This window comes from Neoarius graeffei, chromosome 13 (genome assembly GCF_027579695.1).
Source record: "Neoarius graeffei isolate fNeoGra1 chromosome 13, fNeoGra1.pri, whole genome shotgun sequence".
Lineage (NCBI taxonomy): Eukaryota > Metazoa > Chordata > Actinopteri > Siluriformes > Ariidae > Neoarius > Neoarius graeffei.
This window is the reverse complement of record NC_083581.1, coordinates 70301285-70325796: the sequence shown is the minus strand read 5'-3', so window position 1 is coordinate 70325796 and position 24512 is coordinate 70301285. Positions and strand designations below refer to the sequence as shown.

The window sequence follows — 24512 nt, the reverse complement described above, 5'->3', positions numbered from 1 at the left end:
TGCTGTCCACATTTGAACGAATTAAAACGGATGTCGAACGAATGCCGAACGAATGCACGCTCTGATCTGCACGCAGATGACGACAAAGTTGTCAATCTGACTTCAGAACATGTATTCACGTTAAAAAAAAGCAGACTAAATTTATGAAGCAAAGTGGGCACAATTTCATGAACAGCGTCACAATGTCTGCTTTAGTGAGTGGTGCTGAACGGACAGCTCCCTTCCTTCCGCCAGTTCTCCACAGTATATTCTCTATATGCTTCTGTGTCGGATCCAAATATATCACTAATAATATATATGTTGTATATTTTATTTTACATACACTCTAGGCTTATCATCCGCAATAGGCTATAAGTATCATGATTACTATATTTCTCCATATCTGTAATCGACATGTGCGTGACAGTTGAGCCAAAACACACTGCTGAGCCATGTGATGTGATGTGATGTGATGTGATGTGATGTGATTAAAGAATGACCTGCAATTTTAGTTTTCACCAAAATGATGACCATATCTTGGATCAAAAAAAGTGGGCTATAAATTTTGTGATTCATCCAAACCAGATTCATTCATTCATTCATTCTCTGAGATTAATCAGGGATGCTCCCAGCACTCCTCAGTAAATCATTTAGTGCTTGGCTGGAGGCCTTATTTGTTGTGTATAGCAGGCTTAAGTGTTAATTAACAAACAGTAAATCATGGTGTCCTCTCTCTGTTCTGCTTATTGAAGATGCTGATCTTAGTCAAAAATCTACGACCTAAATGCTTGCCTTTTTTAAAAAATTTATATATATATATATATATATATATATATATATATATATATATATATATATATATATATATATATATATATATATATATTTTTAATTACCCATATAGGATTATATCTATCGCCTATGTTGACTGAATTTGTTCGGTGCATCATCTTGAACAAGGCAAAGGTTTTTCTTTCAGGATCAACACATTTGATCTTATATTAAATAACATTCTTTCAATGCTTTAAAAAATTATGTCATGCTATTTAACTTTCGACTACCTACCATATATTATACTGTGATAGACACATGGGCACATGTTCTAAGGTGCCATTGCCTTTAATATGTGCTCATTAGTAGCATTATAGTACCATATAAGAGGTTCAGGTTATGTTCCTTTCTTTTCTTATTAAATCAGATTCTCATTTTTCGATGATGTTTGATCTATGATGGATAAACATCATAACTAGGAATAAAGGATATACTTTCAGTTAAAAAAGCAGTAAGTCCATTATATATGGTCAGCAAACAATTAGAATAATATCGGTCTATGACTTTTGACCAAATATTTATATACAGTGAAAGCAATCACTGATATTTGATGCCTACACGAGATAGACAGCTGAGAGGACATTGTGCTTTACAGTGCTGACATTTATTTCTATACTACACAGATTAAAGTCCACTATATTTACTATCACTTTACTGACATTTACATTTGGATTCTATTATTAAAACAGTTTTTGGTACTATCTGGTTGCTCAGTGATTGTAATCAGTGGTGCAGTGATGTTCTGGTTGGTCTGGTTACGTTTCTATCTTATAAGTGCCTGACTGGAGCTTGTTGATTTATGATTCAGCAATAAATGCATCACATAGAAAATGGCTTGCTTTAAAAGAGCTCTGTCATCCTCTCCTACATTACCATTCCACTGGCCCAGTGAAGTAAGCAATGTCCCCTTCACATCTCCATGGATTATTGATGCTTATTGTTAGGACAAAGGTATATCCAAGATCTGCCTATAGATTTAGCATCTGTGGAATTTCTAGTGATCTTTCCAAATCAATTACACCAAGTGATAAGAGTCAGTATATCAGTTGTTTCCATGTGCAGGCCTTCATCACTGAGTTTGTTTTTCAACGCCTATATTTTTTTTGGAAATCTATGATTAGGCACCTTTTATATTAGTTTACCAGACCACATCGAAATTGAGGATCTTCTTGAAGTGACTAAAATGACTCCCGAGAGCAAAACCTTCAAATTCTTTGGCCATGTAAAACAGGCAGAAAGAGGACTTGCTAAGATCTGTCTCGAAGGCAAACGGAACAGAGGAAGATCGAGAAAGCGTTGGAGAGACAATATAGACCAATGGTCTCATCTCAATATCAATGACCTTAACAAAGCTACACATAACAGGAAACTACGAAAAGAGATTTCTCATATTAGTGCGCAATCTGGCGCAGGTGGAGACAGTGTTAGATGATATTTTTTGAAAAAAAAAAAAAGGTATGAGTCAGACATGATGTAGTGCTTTGTCCTTTTTTAAAAAAGTCTCTCTAAATTTAGCTACAGTGTGTTTTTGAGCTGTTATTTTTAGTCAAATACACAGGGACCTGTGTTAATGCAAGTGTGATGATTATCTATAAATAAGGTTCAGTAATCTTTAACTGTCTGCATGTCAGTTTTGATTACACGGGTCCCTTATTCATCTCAATGGTGCTGGCTTGGGTATATCAAAGATAAATGCAGGTCATTTTTCATTATTAATGCAAAATAGTGCTCTGCTTTTCCTTCAGTTACATCGTAATGTCAATATCAAGCCTGTTTTCTACTCAAATCCACATTTTTTTTCCTTTTCCAAATATCTGATCTGATTTGGGATTGTTAACCCTGTTCTCTGTGCTCTGTCCCAGAGTTCACTGCCTTGGATGGTCACTAACTAAAGAAGCAGTCGCTGCAGGATGAAAACATGGCTGCACCCCTTCTTGCACCGCCAGGACCTGACAGCTTCAAATTGTTTACCCTGGAATCTCTGGATAACATCGAGAAGCGCATTGCTGAGGAGAAAGCCAAGCCTCCACCCAAGCCAGACAGCAGTTATCGTGATGATGATGATGAGAACAAGCCCAAACCCAACAGTGACCTGGAAGCGGGCAAAAACCTGCCCTTCATCTATGGCGACATCCCTTCTAGAATGGTGGCGAAACCACTGGAGGACATTGACCCTTTCTACATGAATCAGAAAGTGAGTGACCAAGTTCTCCAGCTTGTGGATTTTCCTTTTTTATTCTGTAGGTCCTTTATTTCACTCAGCCGTGCAGGCCGGACAGCTGTAGCTTCATGTTCACTTTGGTTGTCCGAATGTCAGCCTGACCTTTTGGATAGGAGTCAAACATCTTCCTCATAGAAAAGGATCTGTGTGTAGCTCAGCATCTGTAAAATATGTCACGTAGCCTTTTGGTTACTTTAAAATTTAAGGCGTGATATAACTGACATAAAAATTCTGATTTTCAGTTTTACGATTTATTGTTTGTAATAATTTAAAATTAGGTACAATTTCAAACACGTACTGTACATAACTATAGTGTGAAATTACATATCTTTGTAATGTAAAATCTATATCTCTATTCTATCTAATATAGAATCCATATTCATATAACAGTAAAATACATATCTCTTTTGTCTAAAATACATACAATTAAAGAATAAAATCTAAATTAAAATTTTTTATATATAATATATATACAGTACCAGTCAAAAGTTTGGACACCCCTACTCTACTCACACATAGGCTTTTTTTTTCTGTATTTTGACTACTCATGTTCTCCCCGTGTCCGCGTGGGTTTCCTCCGGGTGCTCCGGTTTCCCCCACAGTCCAAAGACATGCAGGTTAGGTTAACTGGTGACTCTAAATTGAGCGTAGGTGTGAATGTGAGTGTGAATGGTTGTCTGTGTCTATGTGTCAGCCCTGTGATGACCTGGCGACTTGTCCAGGGTGTACCCCGCCTTTCGCCCGTAGTCAGCTGGGATAGGCTCCAGCTTGCCTGCGACCCTGTAGAACAGGATAAAGCGGCTAGAGATAATGAGATGAGATGAGATGAGATTTTGACTACTTTCTACATTGTAGAACAATACTGAAGACATCAAAACATCTGGAACATATCTGGAATTATGTAGTAAACAAAAAAGTGTTAAACAAATTATGTTTCATATTTTAGATTTTTCAGAGCATCCAGTGTTTACCTTGATGATGCTTTACACACTAAGGTGTCTTGTCAAAAGTTAATTAGTGGATTAATTTCTTGCCTTCTTAATGCATTTAAGATCAAACAGTAAACAATAAATAATAAAAATACAGTAAATAGCCCTGTTCCACAACTGTAGTAATCCATACAGTATTATGTCTAGAAGTGCTCGACTAAGTAAAGAGAAACGATATCCATTATTACTTTGACATGAAGTGACTTTTAATTCATAAAAATAATGAAAAAACACTGAATGAGAAGGCGTGTCCAAACTTTTGACTGGTACTGTATATCTGTATCTTTATAAAGTAAAATAAATATCTCCATACACCACATTCCATATCTCTGTCGAGTAAAATTCACATCTGTATAAAATAAAATGCATATTTCTATCGAATAAAATCTAGATCTCTTCAGAATAAATCCATATTTCCATCGTGTAAAATTGACAACTCTGTATTTTAAAGCAAACATCTTTATTAAAGAGTAAAATATTTACGGAGCATAAAACAAATCTTTCTGGAGTAAAATACCGATCTTTTATAGAGATATGTAAAATGCACTTGTTTTGGTAATTACAGGCTTTTTTTTTTTTTAAACATGTAATTAGATTCTCATTATATACACAATATGGCCAAAAGTTTTGGGGCATCTGAACATCTAACCCATATGTTCTTGCTGAACATCCCGTTCCAGATTCAGTCCCCCTTTGCTGTTGTTATAACCTCCACACTTCTGAGAAGGTTTCCATTCGATTTCGGAATGTTTGCTGCGGGAATTTGTGATCATTCAGCTACAGGCACTGATGTGAGGCAAACAGGCCTTGGGTGCAGACTGCAAGCATCATATTTGGCACAAATTATCTTTGGGACCTACTTTTTACAAAAAGCCCATTAGCCCCCTGAAAATCCAAGATGGCAGCCATTTTTTCAAGATGGCCACCCTTGAAAGCCATTTTATGCAGTTTTTGACCTGGAATGCGACTGGTAAATACATTTCTAATGATCTTGACATCAAAATATAGGTTTTTGAATATGAATAAGTTAATTCTGTATTTAAAAAGTCAAAATTGTGATAAATTGTGAAGACAGAAGCAATGTAATTGCAAAAATAGTGTCCTATGGCTTCGAATTTGACACAGTATCAAACTAGGAAATATTATAAGAGAAGTGTATACTCAGGCAGTATAAATTTTTGAAATTCTATGCTTAAACACTATAAACTTTCACAACTCTTGACTGAGGAGTATGTTGATTGATACCTATTCTTGTATTCTTGAAATGGAATACACATGAAAGAATTGACATAAGCATTACACAAAATTTAGGATTTTTCACAAATTGAGCAGAAGGGGACTTGGCTCAGTCCATGCTTTGTGTTACGATTGATGTATACATGAAAAATGACTATGAAGTGGGTGGATGTACAACTGAACTAATTGTCTTAATCATCATATTTGCATGCACACAGCTTTGTGCACTTGAGGCCAAAGCAGTAAGCACTTGCATCGTCCACGACATTCTGTCTTTCACCCGCACTTTGTCAATTGCCGACAACTCTGGACAATTGGTGGAAGTCTTATCCACACTACTTGCCAAGCATCACCTTCTTTTTGCCACCCCCAGTTGGCAGGGCTCTCAGCATGCATCTGACATACAGTTGCTTGGGCCCAGACGCAGGCCGCTTGGTATGACATTTTTGAGATTAGATGCAGTGGCCATCTTGGAAAATGGCCACTGGATTTTCAGGTGGCTAATGGACTTTTCTGAAAATATAGGTCCTGGACATTATTCATGCCAATTTTGATGCTTTTATCACCAAGTGAAAGATTCTTATGGAATATTGACTTAATCTGAAGGACTAGTGCAGAACTCTTGAGTTATTCCACTCCAACTTTGGCAAACTGTGTCTTCATGGATCGTGCTTTGTGCACAGGAGCATTGTCATGCTGGAACAGGTTTTGGCTTCTTAGTTGCAGTGAAGGGAAACTGTAATGCTACAGCTTGGAAAGACATTTTATACAACTGTGTGCTTTCAACTTTATAGCAAGAGTTTGGGGAAGAACCAAATATGGGTGTGATGCACAAGTGTTCACGTACTTTTGGCCATATAGATTATTCTGGTATATTTTGTTAATTTGTGGTTTTTTACATCTGTTTAAAGGGTGTAAAGATGTTGTTGTTGTTGTTGGGCTTTACATAGAACCATGAACCATTTTGAGTGCTAGATGCAGCCATTTTGAAAATATTACAGTATCATTTTGGATCCCCAAAAGCTAAATTTGCTTAAAAACCTCCCAGATGTTTTCTTCATGCATTTTTGGTTTTTAACTGTTTAAATGTTCAATGATTTGGATGAAAAGTAATTCAATGCTGTGCCAGTGTCAAGGAGCGACAACAGACACAGCGACGTCATTCTCCTTCTACAAATGCTGTAAAATTAATAACTAAAGCAAAACTTTATTTTGTTTGTTAGAGTAGTATGTTGTGGGCTTTAAACAAGTTTAGGCTCGTCATCTGTACAGGCTGTTCTAACAGTTCCTCCTTAACACATAATTGTGTGTTTATTCAGGAGCATATAGAGTATTAAAAAAACCAGTTATGTTATACGATCAGAGGTTAAACGTGCTCTTGGAATGTTCAAAGCCACAGTTTAAGATTCTGCACTAAGACGTGGTGTTTGAATTCATGCAGCTACATCTCGACATGTGTCCTTTCACGATTGATATGATGTTTTTAGAAAAACAGACTGGCATTTCGAATATAAATTTGTCTCTTCATGAGCCTCCAGTAGAAATTGTGTGTGCATGGTTGGGATGTGGGATGTGGGATGTGTGGTGCTGCTTGAATCAGCTCTCACACTGGACGCTGATGGCTGTGGGGCTTTGGGAGAAGGTCAGCAGTAGGAACTGTTGAAGCACTGTTGTTCCAGATGACAGACTTTAATAATTGTTGGTTCTCTAATCTGCTAGAAAGGCAGCGAACAAAGACGAGTCATCTTCCTTTTTTTTTTTTTTGTGAGGTGACGCACAACATTCCCAGCCCCATTACAGAACAAGACATTGATTAAAAAATAAATAAATAAAAGCTATTCACTAAGAGAAGGCCTAGTATCTACACATTTGTTCGAAGAAGCCAGAATTTTTTTTTTTTTAGATTATTTTTTTGGGCTTTTTCCACCTTTATTAGATAGGACAGTGTAGAGACAGGAAATGAGCTGGAGAGAGACGGGGAGGGATCGGGAAATGACCTTGGGTTGGAATCGAACCCGGGTCCCCGGATTTATGGTATGGCGCCTTATCCACCTGAGCCACGATGCCCTCAGAAGCCAGAATTTTAAAACTGCGCCTAAATACAGTACTAACGAGAAACATTCTCGCTAGTCTAAAGCCACCTAGCATGAAAGCTGTTTATTTAGCTTTCTAGCTAATATGCTAATTCTTGTGCTAACTCAAAGAGCAGCCCACAAACCATTTTTTCCCCCACAGAACCTCTCCAAGAAACTCGTCACACTGTATCAACACTAATCAGTGAGCTTTTTAAGCAGTTAAGTAAGCAGTAAGCAATTTATCATATTATTTAATCGCATTTGCATTTACAGTTAATTGAATTAGAAAGCAATGTAATGCTAGTTCCTAGTGAACTAGCAAACTGAAAGAAAAGCGAAAAAAAAGAGAGACTTAATGATCGGTTTTAACCATATTTTAGCCAGTCATGACATTTGTATAGGTGAAATCTTTAATTAGTACTAAAATAATTTACTCTTTAAGTACCTTTTGTTTTGAGCCCACTACTGCTACGATAAAGCTAATTTCTGCTAGCGCGCCTATGCTGTGCTAGAGCAGCGGCTACAATTATCGACATTTTAACGATCTTTTGGCTGTTGCAAAAGTAGAAAAGACTTTCAATACGTAAATTGTGCATGAATAATTACTCAAACTTCCATTGGGAAAAAAAAAAGAGTTGATTCCCGATTACTTAGTGTATCAGATCACGTGACACCGTTCCACAATTATCGACACCTTTGTTCACAATTATCGACATCCGGGTGATTATTTATAAAAAATAATCAGTATGTGGTATTAAGTTAAAAAAACATAGTTTTTATTTCAAATTTGTTTTACACAGACTTATATTTAGTCCAAAATATGTTTTATATAAATATACGGATGTCGGTGTTTATGTAAATGAGGAAGTAATTCTAATGTTTGTAAACAAATGAACTGATAATGTTTAACCTGCGTCAGAAAATCTTTTTGTTCTGCTTTCTACCCACTTTAAGTATTTTCGTACATCACATTTTGTTAATCATTCATTGTTGTTTGTATTAATTTCTAGTTTTGTAGTTTACCAATAAACATCAACAGGTAATTGATATTGTAACCACATGAAAATCCAGGTCAAAGGTCGCATGTCATTCCTCGAACCAAAATATAAAATGTCTACTGATATTGTAATATGTGGTAGATATTTACAACAAACTGAAAAAAAATTCTGAATGGAATAGAAAAATCTGAATATTTCAAGTATGTAATTTTTTATATACTAGGAATTTAATTCTAGTCTAATTTTATTTCCTGCAGTAGGATTCCAAATATTCTATAAACATTCCATTCTGTTATGAATCAGAAAAAAACATTATAAATCACAGCACTTTTATTTTTTTAAAGTACTTCATCTATCACCAATGTTACGCAAAGATCGATCCATAACAGTTGTAAATGTCTCTTAATTCCACACGGTGTCGATAATGGTGGACACCGGTGAAAGTGATCACTATTATCGACACCTCACATAACTTCTCAAACACGCGTTTAGATACGAAATGGTGACTGTCAAATGAAAGAGTAAGAAACAAAGTAGGTTTCAACAAGGAGATCATGAAATATCGGTGAATTTGATCAGTAAAAACATGTCCGTGATCTTTCCACCATGCTTACCTGCGATGATAACGTCCGGGTTTTTCTCAGATTGCTGATCGTGCTGAAAAAATTCCATCTCAGGTAACGAGCTGTCATCAGATGACAAGATCAAAAGGCAAGGGGGGGGTCTTCTGGTTGATTTAATTAACCAATAATAACTGTTGTAACTGAAACTCACCTTTGTAAAATTGTTTTTTGTTGGTAAATCCGAAAAGGTGTCGATAATTATGGATTGTCGATAATTGTAGCCGCCGCTCTAGTACTTTAGCTAATGATTATGTTGTTTTTTCTGTTTGAAATCAGTTTGAAGTCAGACTGTTTCCTGAATCATAAATCTACAGGTTATATTTGTTTCGTGTCTCTGTATGCTGCTAACCGGAAGATTAGCTCTCACGCTATGTGTTAACTAATTACTAAATCTCCAAGTGCAAGGTTTTTCAAGAACTTATCTGTTGACGTACACTGTCCCGCCATATTGTACTTTTTTTTTGATGAACGGTTCTTGTTTGAATAAATTTAACTGAAGCCTGACACGCTAGCTATATGGTAACAGGATGCAGCCATTAACACACACACACACACACACACAAATTAAAGGGGAACTGAAGTCATTTTTAAACTTGCTTTATTTCTTAATTAACGTGTTATTCAATTACATTTTCGGTTTGAGTAACCTTATATCGTGACTCGTATTGGCAACTAATTGCAATTAAATATTATACTTATCGGCCTATTCGGTTTTTAGCCGTGTTGAATTTAGTTCGTTTGGTCCACGGCAGGCGTCGCTTATCCGCGCGATCTTCACGAGACTTGTGCGAGACTTCAAAACATGAAGTGTCAGTGCCGCCATTTTGAAAACTGTTTTCCAAACGAAATATTGCACAAAAACGAGTTTAAATGACGATTACTGCCTACTTTTTTCAAACTTTCCTGATTGCTATCAAAGCAAACAAAATTTCCGGCTTGATTACGTCAGCATTCGAAAGAGGGCACACGCATCTTTTGACGACGTTGGCAGACGTCGGTGACTTTGATTTCCGCTGTACGTTTTACTTGCGTCCTACGATGTCTCGTACAGGTCTCAACGAATCTCGTTTACGGCCATCGCTTTGACATATGGACTGATATATTACAGAGCATATTTCAAACACTCATACGGTAACTTGCTATAGCAGCGACGAAATAGCGATCAAAAATGCATTCCTATATTTAATAAAATGAGATAAATAGAATTTTGATAATAAAAAATTTGCCTTCACTTCTCCTTTAAGCTGTTGATCATGTAGCACTTCTGTCTGATAGTTAATTATCTTGAGGTTTTGCAACTCATGACAGTTTTGTGTACTCTGATTAGATTGCGTTTCCAGGTATACGGTCCTGTCGTGTCGTATTGTACGTAAGAGAGCTATGGCTTGGTGCTAAGTGCACCCAGTGAAGCCTCAGTAGATCTGCCATGTCAACCTGTCCTAAATAATGCATCGAGCTATGTTTGAATGTTGTGTGTACCTTGCTCTTTCCCTGACTCTCTCATTCTCTGTCCATGTCTCTCGCCCACACTCTCCCTCTTTCTATCTCACTCTCTTTATCCCACTCTCCTGGTGTGCATGCTTCCTGTTATGCAACTGCTCTGCCTACTGCACAAGAAGGTGACTGGCATCTTCCAGTGAAACCCTTTTCGAGAAGAAAAAAACAAAACAAAAAAACCCCCCACAACCACTGGTAGAGGTTTTGTCCAAATCGCCTGGAATGATCCGCGTCCGAATGAGAACCCGATGATAAATTTGTGCTAATCCTTTTTTTTTTTTTAATTTATATCTCATTTCATATTCAGCCCAGAGATCCAAAACTGAAGTATTGTATAGCGATATGATATGATATGATCTGCGTCTGATTCTCATTTACCACCTGATATGTTTCTATTGTCGTCGCAGGAGTAGGCTTGCATTGTTTTTTGTTTTCCATGCAGCAGGCTCAGTGTGCCGCGGTGAAACACGACTCCCAGCTCTTTTCAGCTTGCTCTTTTCACAGTGAGTGAGTGCAGTGCAGGAGATGTGGCCAGTAGCTTTTACAGCCTCTTAGAGACAAATCAGGCCCATTACACCGTCAGCAACAGTTAGACCTGGAGGTTAGTTGGTTGCGAGAACACACTGCTGACGAGCTGATCACTCATGAAGACGTGGGTCGCCAGTTTGGTGGGGGTTGTGGTGCTGAGGTGGATGGATAGAGCGAGGGAATGACACAGAACATATTTTATCTTGGTGCTTGGCTCGAGCTCTGTCGAATGCGCCACTTCTCTGTCTCTGATGACGCAGCAGTTTAAAACTGGACAGGGCTTGGCTGCACCAAGTGTGAGGACATGGTGTTAGATGCTCAGGAAAAGAAATCAAGAATTCCAGATCAAGTCCTGATTTCATGCCATCATCCGTTGTTTCAGGAAGTCTCACTTTATAGTCGTACATTTCTTTTGAATTTATTACATTCCCATTATTTTCTATTTCTACTCTACAGTCACTGTTTTTCACTCGCTTTTATTTAGTAAATATTATCTTCACATTTCTCTGCATTTTTTTTCTCTTCCCCTCACCAGTCTGCACTGATCTAGAAGGCAGACCCGGGTGGTGGAAAGTACCGGAAAGTGTTTCACTGATGCAACTCTGCTCATGTTCTTGAAATGCTCTCCGCAGACAAGCTCAGCTCCACCCAGTGCTCATGATGCGTTCAGATCCTTCGCTTTCAGAAAAAAGGTTAAATGTTTGTTGGTTTATCCTGCTGAGAGAACCCTTAAAGGTTCTTTGTAGAGCCCTAAATATTGTTACACTATTAGACAGGCTTCAAGTAGAACCCATTTAGGAAGCGAAGTGTGTGAGCCCCACCCAACCAGTAAATGTGATTTCTTCAAGTAGGACATAGATTTGGATTACAATGCTCATGTTGTCCCAGGAGGGCGGCACGGTGGTGTAGTGGTTAGCGCTGTCGCCTCACAGCAAGAAGGTCCGGGTTCGAGCCCCGTGGCCAGCGAGGGCCTTTCTGTGTGGAGTTTGCATGTTGTGTCCGCGTGGGTTTCCTCCGGGTGCTCCGGTTTCCCCCACAGTCCAAAGACATGCAGGTTAGGTTAACTGGTGACTCTAAATTGACCGTAGATGTGAATGTGAGTGTGAATGGTTGTCTGTGTCTATGTGTCAGCCCTGTGATGACCTGGCGACTTGTCCAGGGTGTACCCCGCCTTTCGCCCGTAGTCAGCTGGGATAGGCTCCAGCTTGCCTGCGACCCTGTAGAAGGATAAAGCGGCTAGAGATGATGAGATGAGATGTTGTCCCAGGAACAACCTTCTTTTTAACCAGTCACTGCCAGGGTGTGCCTCTGACTCATTCCAGAGATACGTGTAGCTCAGTATTTTACTTCATAGTTATTAAAGGAGAACTGAAGGCAATTTTTTTATTATCAAAATTCTATTTATCTCATTTTATTAAATATAGGAATGCATTTTTGATCGCTATTTTGTCACTGCTATAGCAAGTTGAGAGTTTGAAATATGCTCTGTAATATATCAGTCCATATGTCAAAGCAATGGCCGTCAACGAGATTCGTTGAGACCTGTGCGAGACATCGTAGGACGGAAGTAAAACGTACAGCAGAAATAAAAGTCACCAACATCTGCCAACGTTGTCAAAAGACGCGTGTGCCCTCTTTTGAATGTTGACGTAATCAAGCCGGAAGTTTTGTTTGTTTTGATAGCAATCAGGAAAGTTTGAAAAAAGTAGGCAGTAATCGTCATTTAAACTCGTTTTTGTGCAATATTTCGTTTGGAAAACAGTTTTCAAAATGGCGGCACTGACACCTGGCTGACACTTCACTTGTCGAAGTCTTGCACAAGTCTCATGAAGATCACACGGATAAGCGACGCCTGCCGTGGACCAAACGAACTAAATTCAACACGGCTAAAAACCGAATAGGCCGATAAGTATAATATTTAATTGCAATTAGTTGCCAATACAAGTCACGATATAAGGTTACTCAAACCAAAAATGTAACTGAATAACACGTTAATTAAGAAATAAAGCAAGTTTAAAAATGACTTCAGTTCTCCTTTAAGTCAAATGGGTAGTTGTTAAAATGTTAGCTCGATAGCTACACACGGCGTTTTTATTTAAAATGAATTCTGAAAGTGGTGCAGCTTAAATTGTTTAATTATACCACAGTGCTGTTGAAATCTCAAACTGGTCAAAAGGTGGGGATTGGTTTTCTCTGACAGTAATGGCTGTAAGGCAAATAAGAGGTTATATAAGAATATATATTATTTCTAAAGTAACAATTAATTCACCTAGACTTATATAGTGGACGTTCCTTATATGCATTACAGGTATTTAGCAGATGCTCTCATCCAGAGCAACGTACAACATACCCAGAGCAGCTTGGGGAGCAGTTGGGGGTTAGGTACCTTGCTGAAGGGTACTTCAGCCATTTCAGTTAGTCCAGGGACTCGAACTGGCAACCTTTTGAGCCCAAAGCTACCTCTCTAACCTTTAGGCCATGGCTTCCCATTATATAATCTAAAACGTTGTTATTCAAGAAAGAAAAACAAACGAGATGGTCATTGATGGCGTAGCTCACTCGGGCCCCGTCTAGTCCAGAAGGAACGATCTAAAGTGGATGTTGTGCGATAAATGTTGCAAGGTATACACACTATATACAAGCTATATACAGAAGCAATATCCACCCTAGGAATACCGACCTATTTGCCAGAAAGAATCCAAAATGGCGAGGAATTCACCAAGAAGAAGTGATTTTTGTTGAACTGCTCACTCATTAGGCTTAATTAGTCCATAACTTCATTAATAATTGTAATTAAGCAAATCTGGGTAGAAGTTATATGCACCCTAGGTACCCCTACCTTCATGCCAGAAAGAATCAAAATCGGTGAAAAATTGAGGGAGAAGAAGTGATTTGTGTGGAAACTGCTCGTTAGGGATTGATTAATTACTCCATACCTTCATTATTAATTGCATTTATGCAAATTTGGGTAGAAGCTATCTATATATGCACCCCATGCAGACCTACCTTCCTGCCAAAAAGCATAAAAATCGGTGAAGAATTGAGAGAGAAGATGCGATTTTTGTGAAATGTGGATGATGGAGGGACAACGAACAACACATGATGGGATAAACTCATCACCTGTTGCCGGATGAGCTAATAATCATTGCTATGGTGACTTTTCGGTCAGGAGATGTTTATTTCGCATTTATGGAAGGAGTCTCCAGTGCACGGGCGATTGCTCTAAGACAACGAGGGAGGCTCAGCCTCCTCTAAAAATGACGAACATCGTGTAGGATGAATTGCGCTAGGCTTATGTTATAGCTGACCTTATAACATTGCTATTTCAGATCCAGAATCATAGAAATATATGTGCTGAACCCACTACAGTGCGAAATCATTCCGTTATAACTTTCCCCAGTTCGCCTAATGTGTGCGTGAGTTTTTCCCCCTCGTGACAGCGCGATGCAGCCCAGCCTCAGTGCACTTCAATGGCATTTGGGAGCTCTGCGCTTTTCAATATCAAAATGCAAGACGGTTATTGGACAAATACTGCGAAAACGCCCGCCCACGGAGTCCCACGGACTCCCAGCCTCAGTGGACTTCAATGGCATTCGGGAGCTATGCGCTTTTCAATATCAAAATGCAAGACGGTTATTGGACAAATACTGCGAAAATGCCCGCCCACGGACTCCGAGCCTCACATGGGAGGGACATGGCAGTTTCCGCGAGGAGACTGGTGATTGGTGAAAGTGGCCGGATATTTTCTTTGATTGACAGCTCGTTTCAACTATAGACAGGCAGCGGTGAGTTTCAGTTCAGTCCCATGCGGATTCGCAAGTGCTGTGGTGTATTGTAAGAGATCAGCTTACATTTCGATTTCATTCATTACATACGGTTTCTACCAGCTTTTTTAGTTTGTATATATTTTCATTGTAAATAAAGTGTAAATATAGTGTTGTCAAGTTTGCTATCTTAGTTCCAGAAATTTCGTTTATTTGAGTGACTGAACTTGAACTTGAGGGGGCTAGTCAGCTAGCAAGAAAGCTGCGCATGGATGCCAAGCATTGCTGATTTAATTTTGGCGAAGCCATTTGCCAGTCTTCCTTTCGAGGAAAAAATTAAAATTAAAGAGCAGGGTAGACCAACGCCTCAAGTTGACTTGGTGAAAAAGGTAGGGAATAATACTCGTTCCTTTCAGCTCTCCTGGTACGAGAAAGTGAATTGGCTAACAGCAAGTGACCCACATCAACAACAGTAAATAGGCTACTTTAGTAATATGTCATGGATGGACCAAAAATATAGAATCTATTTAAAATGTTTATGCTGAGTATATTATATTGGAATGTATATTTTTCTGGATATGAATTAAACACAGCTACAATTTGGAAAACATTTTTAAACAAAAACACAGCCGAGAACATTTCACACTACAGACCTGGATTAAAAGTGAAGGGTTATCAAAATTGTCAATAAAACATTTCTCAGCCAAAATAAGTAAAATATAGGGAAAGTGTCATTGAATGAAATGTGTGGCACCCAGCTCTACTGCTGAGGTTCCTGACAAAGAGCTGCTTTCAATAATGATCAATTTTTAAACAACATGCCACAATTTTAAAATATAAAATGTTAAAATATGCCCCCCCCAACACCACCATCATGTATATTGGACAGTAGGCTAATGGGCCAAAAGAACCTGTTATTTCACAGTTTGTGACCCTCCCAACAATCAGCCAGATCAGAGGCAAGAGTATGGGCAAAATTGATGTGTTTTCTTTTAAAATCTGGAAATATCGTAACCGACCAGCCTCCCCTGTTTGAAAGACTACCAGCTGCCACTGCTCCAGTGTCTTTGTAACAGTCAAAGGTAAAGCTTGTCCTTCACGTTTTCCAAAATGGGAGAGTCTTCAGGACAGAGGACTTTGCAGAGACGGTTTGCAGGTTCTCAGTAGCAGGACAAGCTGTCTATAGATGTCATGATGTAAGCGATAACAGGAAGTAATGTGATAAATGGTTGAAAATTATGGTCATTGTTTTTTATAATTAACTGGCAAATTGCTGTGGTGTAAAAGGAATTTCAGGACATGCAGTTATAGAGAAATAATCACTGTTGACTGTGTTATATTTCTGACATAATCAGAGGTTTGAAAATTAAGTAGTGATTTTTCAATATTTTCAAATAATTTTGGCTAAGGTTCTAAAATCAAAAGTCAAAGTCCTTCATGTGCCAGGACCTGGTCTTCCTAGGCAGGCTCTCATCCCAGTACTAACCAGGCCCTTAAGGCACATAGGGCAGCACCGATCTCTGTTTCTGTAGCCCTCGGCCTCTCGCCTATACAGCTAGGGTTAAAGTGGGGGCCGGTCCTCTGGTAACCGCGAGAGTTTGACTCCCCACTCACATCTGTATTGCAGCGTGCCTTGCCAGATGGCAGTAGGTACGATTTTTATGATGGTCTTTGGTATGACCCAATCGAGAGGTGGACACGCTAACCACTAGGCCAACTTGTGGTGATCTAAAATGGCATGATGTTTCTCTGCTGGACCCAGTTGATGCATCCGGAAGCCATTTTTAAGAAAAAAAAGAGAAAGAAACAAACAAAAAACCACAAATGTTTAAGATGATGGTATCAGATTGTCGTGATTGGTAAAAAAAAATTGCTGTTCTCAGAACAATTAAAATATGTCAATCTTGAGACATCCTACTAGAAGATATCACGCTTCCACTTTACCAAGGTGGGAACATAACCATGGGTGATATCAGGTCAGTCGTGTTTTTTGTTCGTCCCCCCACCTCCATTTCCCGACACCGGTATTGAATTACACTATAATAGTACTTGGACCTTATGGACTAAAGGTGAACAGTCTGAGAGTACAGATTCAAATACAGACTGTTCGGTGTGAATTTTCATCAATCTTTGTGTGAAGTTTTACACTGAAGAATATAAGATAAGAGATATTCCTTTATAGAGCCCCATTCGGGGTAAATATCAGGGAAATATCATTGTGTCAGTTAGATTTTTCTGAGAAATGTTTTCAACATGGGCAGCACGGTGTTGTAGTGTTTAGCACTGTCGCCTCACACCGAGAAAGTTCTGGGTTCGAGCCCAGTGGCCGACGAGGGCCTTTCTGTGCGGAGTTTGCATGTTCTCCCCGTGTCCGCGTGGGTTTCCTCCGGGTGCTCCGGTTTCCCCCACAGTCCAAAGACATGCAGGTTAGGTTAACTGGTGACTCTAAATTGACCGTAGGTGTGAATGTGAGTGTGAATGGTTGTCTGTGTCTATGTGTCAGCAATGTGATGATCTGGTGACTTGTCCAGGGTGTACCCCGCCTTTCGCCCGTAGTCAGCTGGGATAGGCTCCAGCTCGCCCGCGACCCTGAACAGGATAAGCGGTTACAGATAATGGATGGATGGATGTTTTCAACATCAGGAATTAAAAGTGAAAGCTTCAGATTGAGATCCGTTCACCCTGGAATATGTTTTACTGCAGGTTTTCGGGATGCATTTTAAATCTGCTCGTAGCACATAAGGAGGAGGCGTTTGTTCTGCGTGTAGGTGGTGCTGTATATTACACAAGGCGTCTTGTCTATTGATGTATGAAGTAGGTGCTGCAGTCCGACTTAATGACTTAAGTGCATGAGCTGTTTTCATTCTCTTGGTCCTCCTCACCCTCCTCTTCTCTTCCCCATCACTCGTCACTCTCTCGGACTCTGTAACTCTCACCAGTCAGCTACAGCTTCCAGTGGTGTTTATCTGCTCCGCTACGCTTCTGTAATTTGATTTGATTCATTTTGTCGCTCTGATTCTGCTCTCTTTCTGCTTGTAAGACTCATTTTTTCCCTCCACCATTCCCTTTCTCACCAGCCTCTCTCTCTCTCTCTCTCTCTCTCTCTCTCTGCGTGTGTCTGCCTCTCTCTGCATGTGTTTACCTCTCTCTCTCTCTCTCTTTCTTTCTCTCTCTCTCTGTCTGCCTCTCTCTCTGCGTGTGTTTGCCTGCCTCTCTCTCTCTCTCTCTCTCTCTCTCTCTGCATGTGTGTGTCTGCCTCTCTCTCTCTGCGTGTGTTTGCCCCTCTCTCTCTGTCTGCCTCTCTCTCTCTGTGTCTGCGTGTCTCTGTGTGTGTCTCTCTGTCTCTCCCGCTCTCTCTCTCTCTCTCTCTGCATGTGTCTGCCTCTCTCTCTCTGCGTGTGTTTGCCTCTCTCTGTGTGTGTTTGCCTCTCTCTCTCTCTCTCTCTCTGTCTGCCTCTCTCTCTGCGTGTGTGTTTGCCTGCCTCTCTCTCTCTGCGTGTGTCTGCCTCTCTCTCTCTCTCTGCGTGTGTTTGCCCCTCTCTCTCTGTCTGTCGCTCTCTCTATGCGTGTGTTTGCCTCTCTCTCTGTCTGCCTCTCTCTCTCTGTGTCTGCCCCCTCTCTGTCTGCCTCTCTGTCTCTCTGCATGTATGTGTCTGCCTCTGTCTCTCTCTCTGCATGTATGTGTCTGCCTCTCTCTGTGTCTGCCTCTCTCTCTCTGTCTGCCTCTGTCTCTCTCTCTGCATGTATGTGTCTGCCTCTCTCTGTGTCTGCCTCTCTCTCTCTCTCTCTCTCTCTCTCTCTCTGTCTGCCTCTGTCTCTCTCTCTGCATGTATGTGTCTGCCTCTCTCTGTGTCTGCCTCTCTCTCTCTCTCTCTCTCTCTGTGTCTGCCTCTGTCTCTCTCTCTCTGCATGTATGTGTCTGCCTCTGTCTGTGTCTGCCTCTCTTGCGCTCTCTCTCTCTCTTTGTGTCTGCCTCTGTCTCTCTGCATGTATGTATCTGCCTCTGTCTATGTCTGCCTCTCTCTCTCTCTCTCTCTCTCTCTCTCTCTTTGTGTCTGCCTCTGTCTCTCTCTCTGCATGTATGTGTCTGCCTCTCTCTGTGTCTGCCTCTCTCTCTCTCTGTCTGCCTCTGTCTCTCTCTCTGCATGTATGTGTCTGCCTCTCTCTGTGTCTGCCTCTCTCTCTCTCTGTGTCTGCCTCTGTCTCTCTCTCTGCATGTATGTGTCTGCCTCTGTCTGTGTCTGCCTCTCTTGCGCTCTCTCTCTCTCTTTGTGTCTGCCTCTGTCTCTCTCTCTCTGCATGTATGTGTCTGCCTCTCTCTCTCTCTACCTGCCTCTCTCTCTCTCTCTCTCTCTCTCTCTCTCCTTTTCTCTCATTCTCACAATTTATCCTCTTTTTAAGATTTCTGACAGTAAAAACACAACAGAAATGCCCTCAGTATTCTGTATTAAGATGTATATTAGAGATCAGATGTAAATATATTTTATAATTTTGATGTAACTTCATTTGATTACTTTCATATTGTAGAAATATTATGCTTCAGTTTGTTCATTTCCTACATTGTTTCTCATTATAGGTCTGTAAAATGTCACTTTGAGTGATTTTTAAAGTTCAGATCCAGTCAGCACTGACATATCAGAGATGTCTGTGGATGACCACAAGCTTAATCTGATTAAACGAGCCTATAAAAAATTATCATTATTTGGCCTCTAAATATGAGCGTATATGCCTTTCATTTGGACAGTTTAAGTTTGACATCTTGTATTTGAGCACATTATCAGTTTTCTTCCTGAAAGACTGAGTAAAAAAAAAACCACCTCACTCTGACAGAAACCTAGAAATCCCTGACCGTTTTGTCTTATTTTAGGTGTTTTGAACATTTTATTCTCACTGTGATGAATAAGTCCTTTTCGTAAATAATACATTTGTCCTTATGACCTTGATAGTGATAAAAGACACGCCCATAACTTTGACCCTTTTCGATCATCCTTTTTTTTCTTATAATGGCAGTTGGTTTCGACAAAACTGACTTTCCACAGTCCAAAGACATGCAGTTAGGTTGACGTGGGGCGGCCTTGGGCTGAGGTGCCCTTGAGCAAGGTACCGAACCCCTGACTGCTCCCCGGGCGCTTTGGTGTGGCTGCCCACTGCTCTGGGTGTGTGTTCACTGCTTCAGATGGGTTAAATGCAGAGGATGAATCTCACTGTGCTTGAAGTGTGCATGTGACAAATAAAGGTTTCTTCTTCTTCTTCAATCCATCCAGAAATTCCTTTTTACTGCATCTCTTTTTTTATTAACTACTTTTTCTCTCTTTCTTATGTCTCCTCTCATTTTTCCTCTCTCACGCTAAATGATAAAATTTTAAGAAGCTGTTTCGCCTCTCATGTGTCATAAAGAAGAAATCCTTCTTTGTGAAATCTCTCTCTCTCTCTCTCTCTCTCTCTGTGTGAGAGCGAGAGAGAGAGAGAAAATTGTGAATTGTGAACTAAAATGTCCTGATTATGAAGCAAAACCAGAAAACACAGGAGTAACCCCAGCTTATCATGACCAGCACAAAAGTCCTGGAAACGCAACATGCTTTTTAAAGCAATATCCTTTTTTCAGAACAGAAAACATTTATTTCCAGTTATTGAGATTCCCACAAAAGTTATGGAGCGGCACGGTGGTGTAGTGGTTAGCACTGTCGATTCACAGCAAGAAGGTCAGGGTTTGAGCCCCGTGGCCGGCGAGGGCCTTTCTGTGTGGAGTTTGCATGTTCTCCCCGTGTCCGCATGGGCTTCCTCCGGGTGCTCCGGTTTCCCCCACAGTCCAAAGACTATGCCATAGCACCACCAGCCATAGCAAAACCCCTCACCAAAGTCATTAATCTATCTATCTCCAAGAAAATCTTTCCAGCGTCTTGGAAGCTTGCTAAAGTAACTCCTGTTTTCAAGGCTGGTGACCATCTTAGTGTTGGAAACTACAGACCCATTAGCATCTTACCTGTTGTATCCAAGGTATTGGAGCGCCATGTTCACCTTGCAATGTATGATTTCCTCATTCAATATGGACTACTATTCAAACACCAGTCTGGTTTCAGACCGTCTCACTCCTGCGAAACCACACTTATTGAACTTGTGGATAACTTGCTAATGAACATGGATAATGGCCTGTTGACGGGACTTGCACTCATTGATTACAGAAAAGCCTTCGACCTGGTCGATCACAGCATCTTGTTAAAGAAGCTTAAGGTATACCAGTTCTCTGATGAATCTTTAGAATGGTTCCGGTCATACCTGGAAGGGCGCTTGCAGAAAGTTAGTGTCCAAGGAAAGGTATCCAGCTCTCTTCCTGTGACATCTGGGGTCCCACAAGGGTCGATATTGGGTCCGCTGGTGTTTACTGTCTTCATAAATGATTTACCTCTACACGTGAAGAAGACCAACATGTACATTTATGCAGATGATACTACACAACTTGCATCAGGACGTGATATCCACACAGTGGAAGCGTTGCTACAGGAAGATCTTTCGCTTATCGATAAGTGGGCAAGAAACAACAAAATGGCACTGAATGCTGAGAAAACTAAAACCATGCTGGTGTGCAGTAGACCTAAGCACAGTAAGCTGGAGATGGAAGGCGAGTCCCTTGCTGTAACAATCTCTGGAAATCTTATCAACAGCGTTAAAACCAGCAAGTTACTCGGAATCCATCTCGATGACACACTTTCTTGGGCGGTCCATTCCGAGAAAACGGCTGCAAAGATATCCAAGAAACTGGGTTTGTTAAAGCGGACAAGAAAATTTCTAAATAAAAGAGCAAGAATTAGTTATTATAATGCCGTGATCCAGCCTGTCATGGACTATGGTGCGGTAGTGTGGGGAGATTCTTCAGCGAGTATCAGTGACACCATGCTACGTCTACAAAAGCGAGCTGCGCGGATTATTCTGGATGCTCAATGGGATGCACCATCGAAGGCCCTATTTGATGAGCTGAATATCGTCCCTTTCAAAGAAAAAGTCGCACGCGCTAAAGTGAAGTTGGTGTTCAAAGCCTTGAACGGTCAGGCGCCTGGTTACATCAGCAAAAAGTTCAAAGTTTATAACCAGATTCATCAAAAGAACACCAGGAACAGTAGCTGTAATGTAATTCTCCCAAAATGCAGACAATCATTTGGTCAGAAATCATTTAGGTTTAGTGCGGCGAAATTGTGGAACAGTCTACCGCGTGACATGAAGTTGTGTAAATCGCCCATCGAGTTCAGCCGAAGGCTGAGTATGACATCATTTTTTTAGAATTGTGTCACTCTTAGAATTGTTTTTAAAATAGATATAATTATTTTATTTAATTTTATTTACCTTTTTGATAGTGTTAATTTTATCTTTGCCAGTTATTTTTCTGAGGGCCATGTGTATGTTATCTATGGATATTTAATGTAACCCTCAATAAAAAATGTTTAAAAAAAAAAAAAAAGATATGCAGGTTAGGCTAATTGGTGGCCCTAAATTGACCATAGGTGTGAATGTGAGTGTGAATGGTTGTCTGTGTCTATGTCTCAGTCCTGTGATGACCTGGCGACTTGTCCAGGGTGTACCCCGCCTTTCGCCCGTAATCAGCTGGGATAGGCTCCAGCTTGCCTGCGACCCTGTACAGGATAAGCGGTTACAAATAATGGATGGATGGATGGATGGATGGATGGACAAAAGTTAGGGTTAGATTTAGTATACGCTATACTGTATATACTGTATTTACATATACACAGTATAATCCTATAGAAAAGTCATGAAAACAAGTGCGTGTGTGTGTGTGTTTATATATTACTGAGGACCAAATGTCCCCACAAGGATAGTAAAATCTGACAATCTTGACCTTGTGGGGACATTCGGATGGTCCCTACAAGGAAATTGGTGGTGTGTGTGTTTTTTTTTTAAAGAAAAATGTAAGCAAGTAAATAAATAAATAAATAAATAAAAAGAGCCAAAAAGTTTCCTTTTCATTACTGAGGTTAGGGTTAGGTTTAGGTGCAGGCACAGCGTTAATTAACTGCAATAATAATTCCGTCAATGGAAAGTCCTCACGAGGATAGTGAGACAAACAGCTATCTGTTATCACCCAAATGAGGATGGGTTCCCTTTTGAGTCTGGTTCCTCTCGAGGTTTCTTCCTCATGTCGTCTGAGGGAGTTTTTCCTTGCCAACGTCACCACAGGCTTGCTCATTAGGGATAGATTAGGGATGAAATTAGCTCATGTTTAAAGTCACTAAAATTATGTAAAGCTGCTTTGCGACAATGTCTATTGTTAAAAACGCTATAAAAATAAACTTGACTTGACTTGTGTGCGCACGTGTGTGTGTGTGAGAGAGAGAGAGATTCAGTCTTCCTGAGGCATTCCTGCCACTAACAGAGTGGTATTTACTGAACTGGACTTTTCTAACCCAATTTCAGTGCCCGTGCCTGTGAAGCAGACCTTAATTAAATGAACTGTTTCTACACTGATGACTTCATGACGTTGGTGTTGAAACAAATGAAGTACAGTTTCAGCTGCACCTTGAGTCACTGGCTGCTGCGATGGAGAGTAGAACCACATGACATTGACAAAATACCATCTAGCACTTATACCGATTGTGACCACCTTAAAGTACATCGTTGAACTCTTCATCTGTCATGATTCATCCAAACGTGCGCACACACACACTCATCTGAAACACATTAGATGATGATACTCACACCTTATTTCCATATTGCAGTCTTCCACCATATTATAGGAAGTGTTAATGATAAACAATTTAACATACAGCCCTATACGCTAACTATTTAGGTTCTGATGAATGAAATGAATGAAAATGATAATGTTATGCACATACGTCGTCTCACATCGAGAGACTTCAGAGTGATCCAGCTTCGGGACTTATATATTAGATGACTAACATACGATGACTAAAGTATAAATATTAGATGATTAACATCAGTTCGATGATTCAGGATTCATCCTCATTAATTTCTGATATGTTATGCTCTAGTGCATTTGAAGAAAGCATCTGGCCAGTGAACAAGATCATCTGTTTGTATATTTGAAGCGCTAAGTTTAATATGATGTGTAAATAGTTTAGGGTTGTTATTGTTGACGGTTTTTCATAAGAGTGAACAGATGAGTACAGACATACGTAATATATGCAAAACTGTAAGTTGTGTTTCTGTGATATTTTTATTGAGGTTTTTGGGACATTCATTCATTCATTCTGCTCTGATGATTAAATTCCAGTAACATACATGTAACTGTACACTGCATTAAATCTATAACTCCTAATAGATCTTCGGTTCTCCTATTGGGGAACTCTTAAAGGTTCTATATAAAGCCCAACAAGTGAGTGGTTTCCTGTCAGCAGGGATACAGAGCCTTTTGAGAATGCTAAGAATCAATAGTGTCATGTAATTTCATTTCTTAGCTACAATAATGTGCAAAGGTCTAGGCACTGACTTTCACATTATCAAGTCAGTATGAAAACATTTTAGATTCCAAACATTAGTTTTCTAGGACAAATTTAAAGCAAGACTTCCTTTCAGATTTTTCAAGTGTAGGTCATAAAAAGAATTTTCCCCGACACCCAATTATTTTTGTTTAGTGGACCGAAAGCTACCGAATTCAAATCACAGACTTCCAATTTTATTTGTTTTTTTAATAGAACAATGAATGAATTTAAGGCCACGTGGCCCTAAATTCTCCGCTATTTTTTCCTGCTTCACCATGACCCAATTCAAGATACTACATCATGTATCATGTGGTGGGCTTTC

General features: G+C 39.9%; 1 protein-coding gene across 12 annotated transcripts in view; it reads left to right on the top strand.

Annotated features, from left to right (window-relative positions):
* Nucleotides 1–2728: 2728 nt before the first annotated feature.
* Nucleotides 2729–24512, top strand: part of scn8aa (sodium channel, voltage gated, type VIII, alpha subunit a) — a 170902-nt gene continuing 149118 nt past the window's right edge. For all 12 annotated transcript variants that reach the window (XM_060938434.1, XM_060938436.1, XM_060938437.1 and 9 more), the window contains exon 1: nt 2729–3004. In XM_060938434.1, coding sequence (XP_060794417.1) covers nt 2729–3004 — 276 coding nt within the window. The remainder of the gene's footprint in view (nt 3005–24512) is intronic.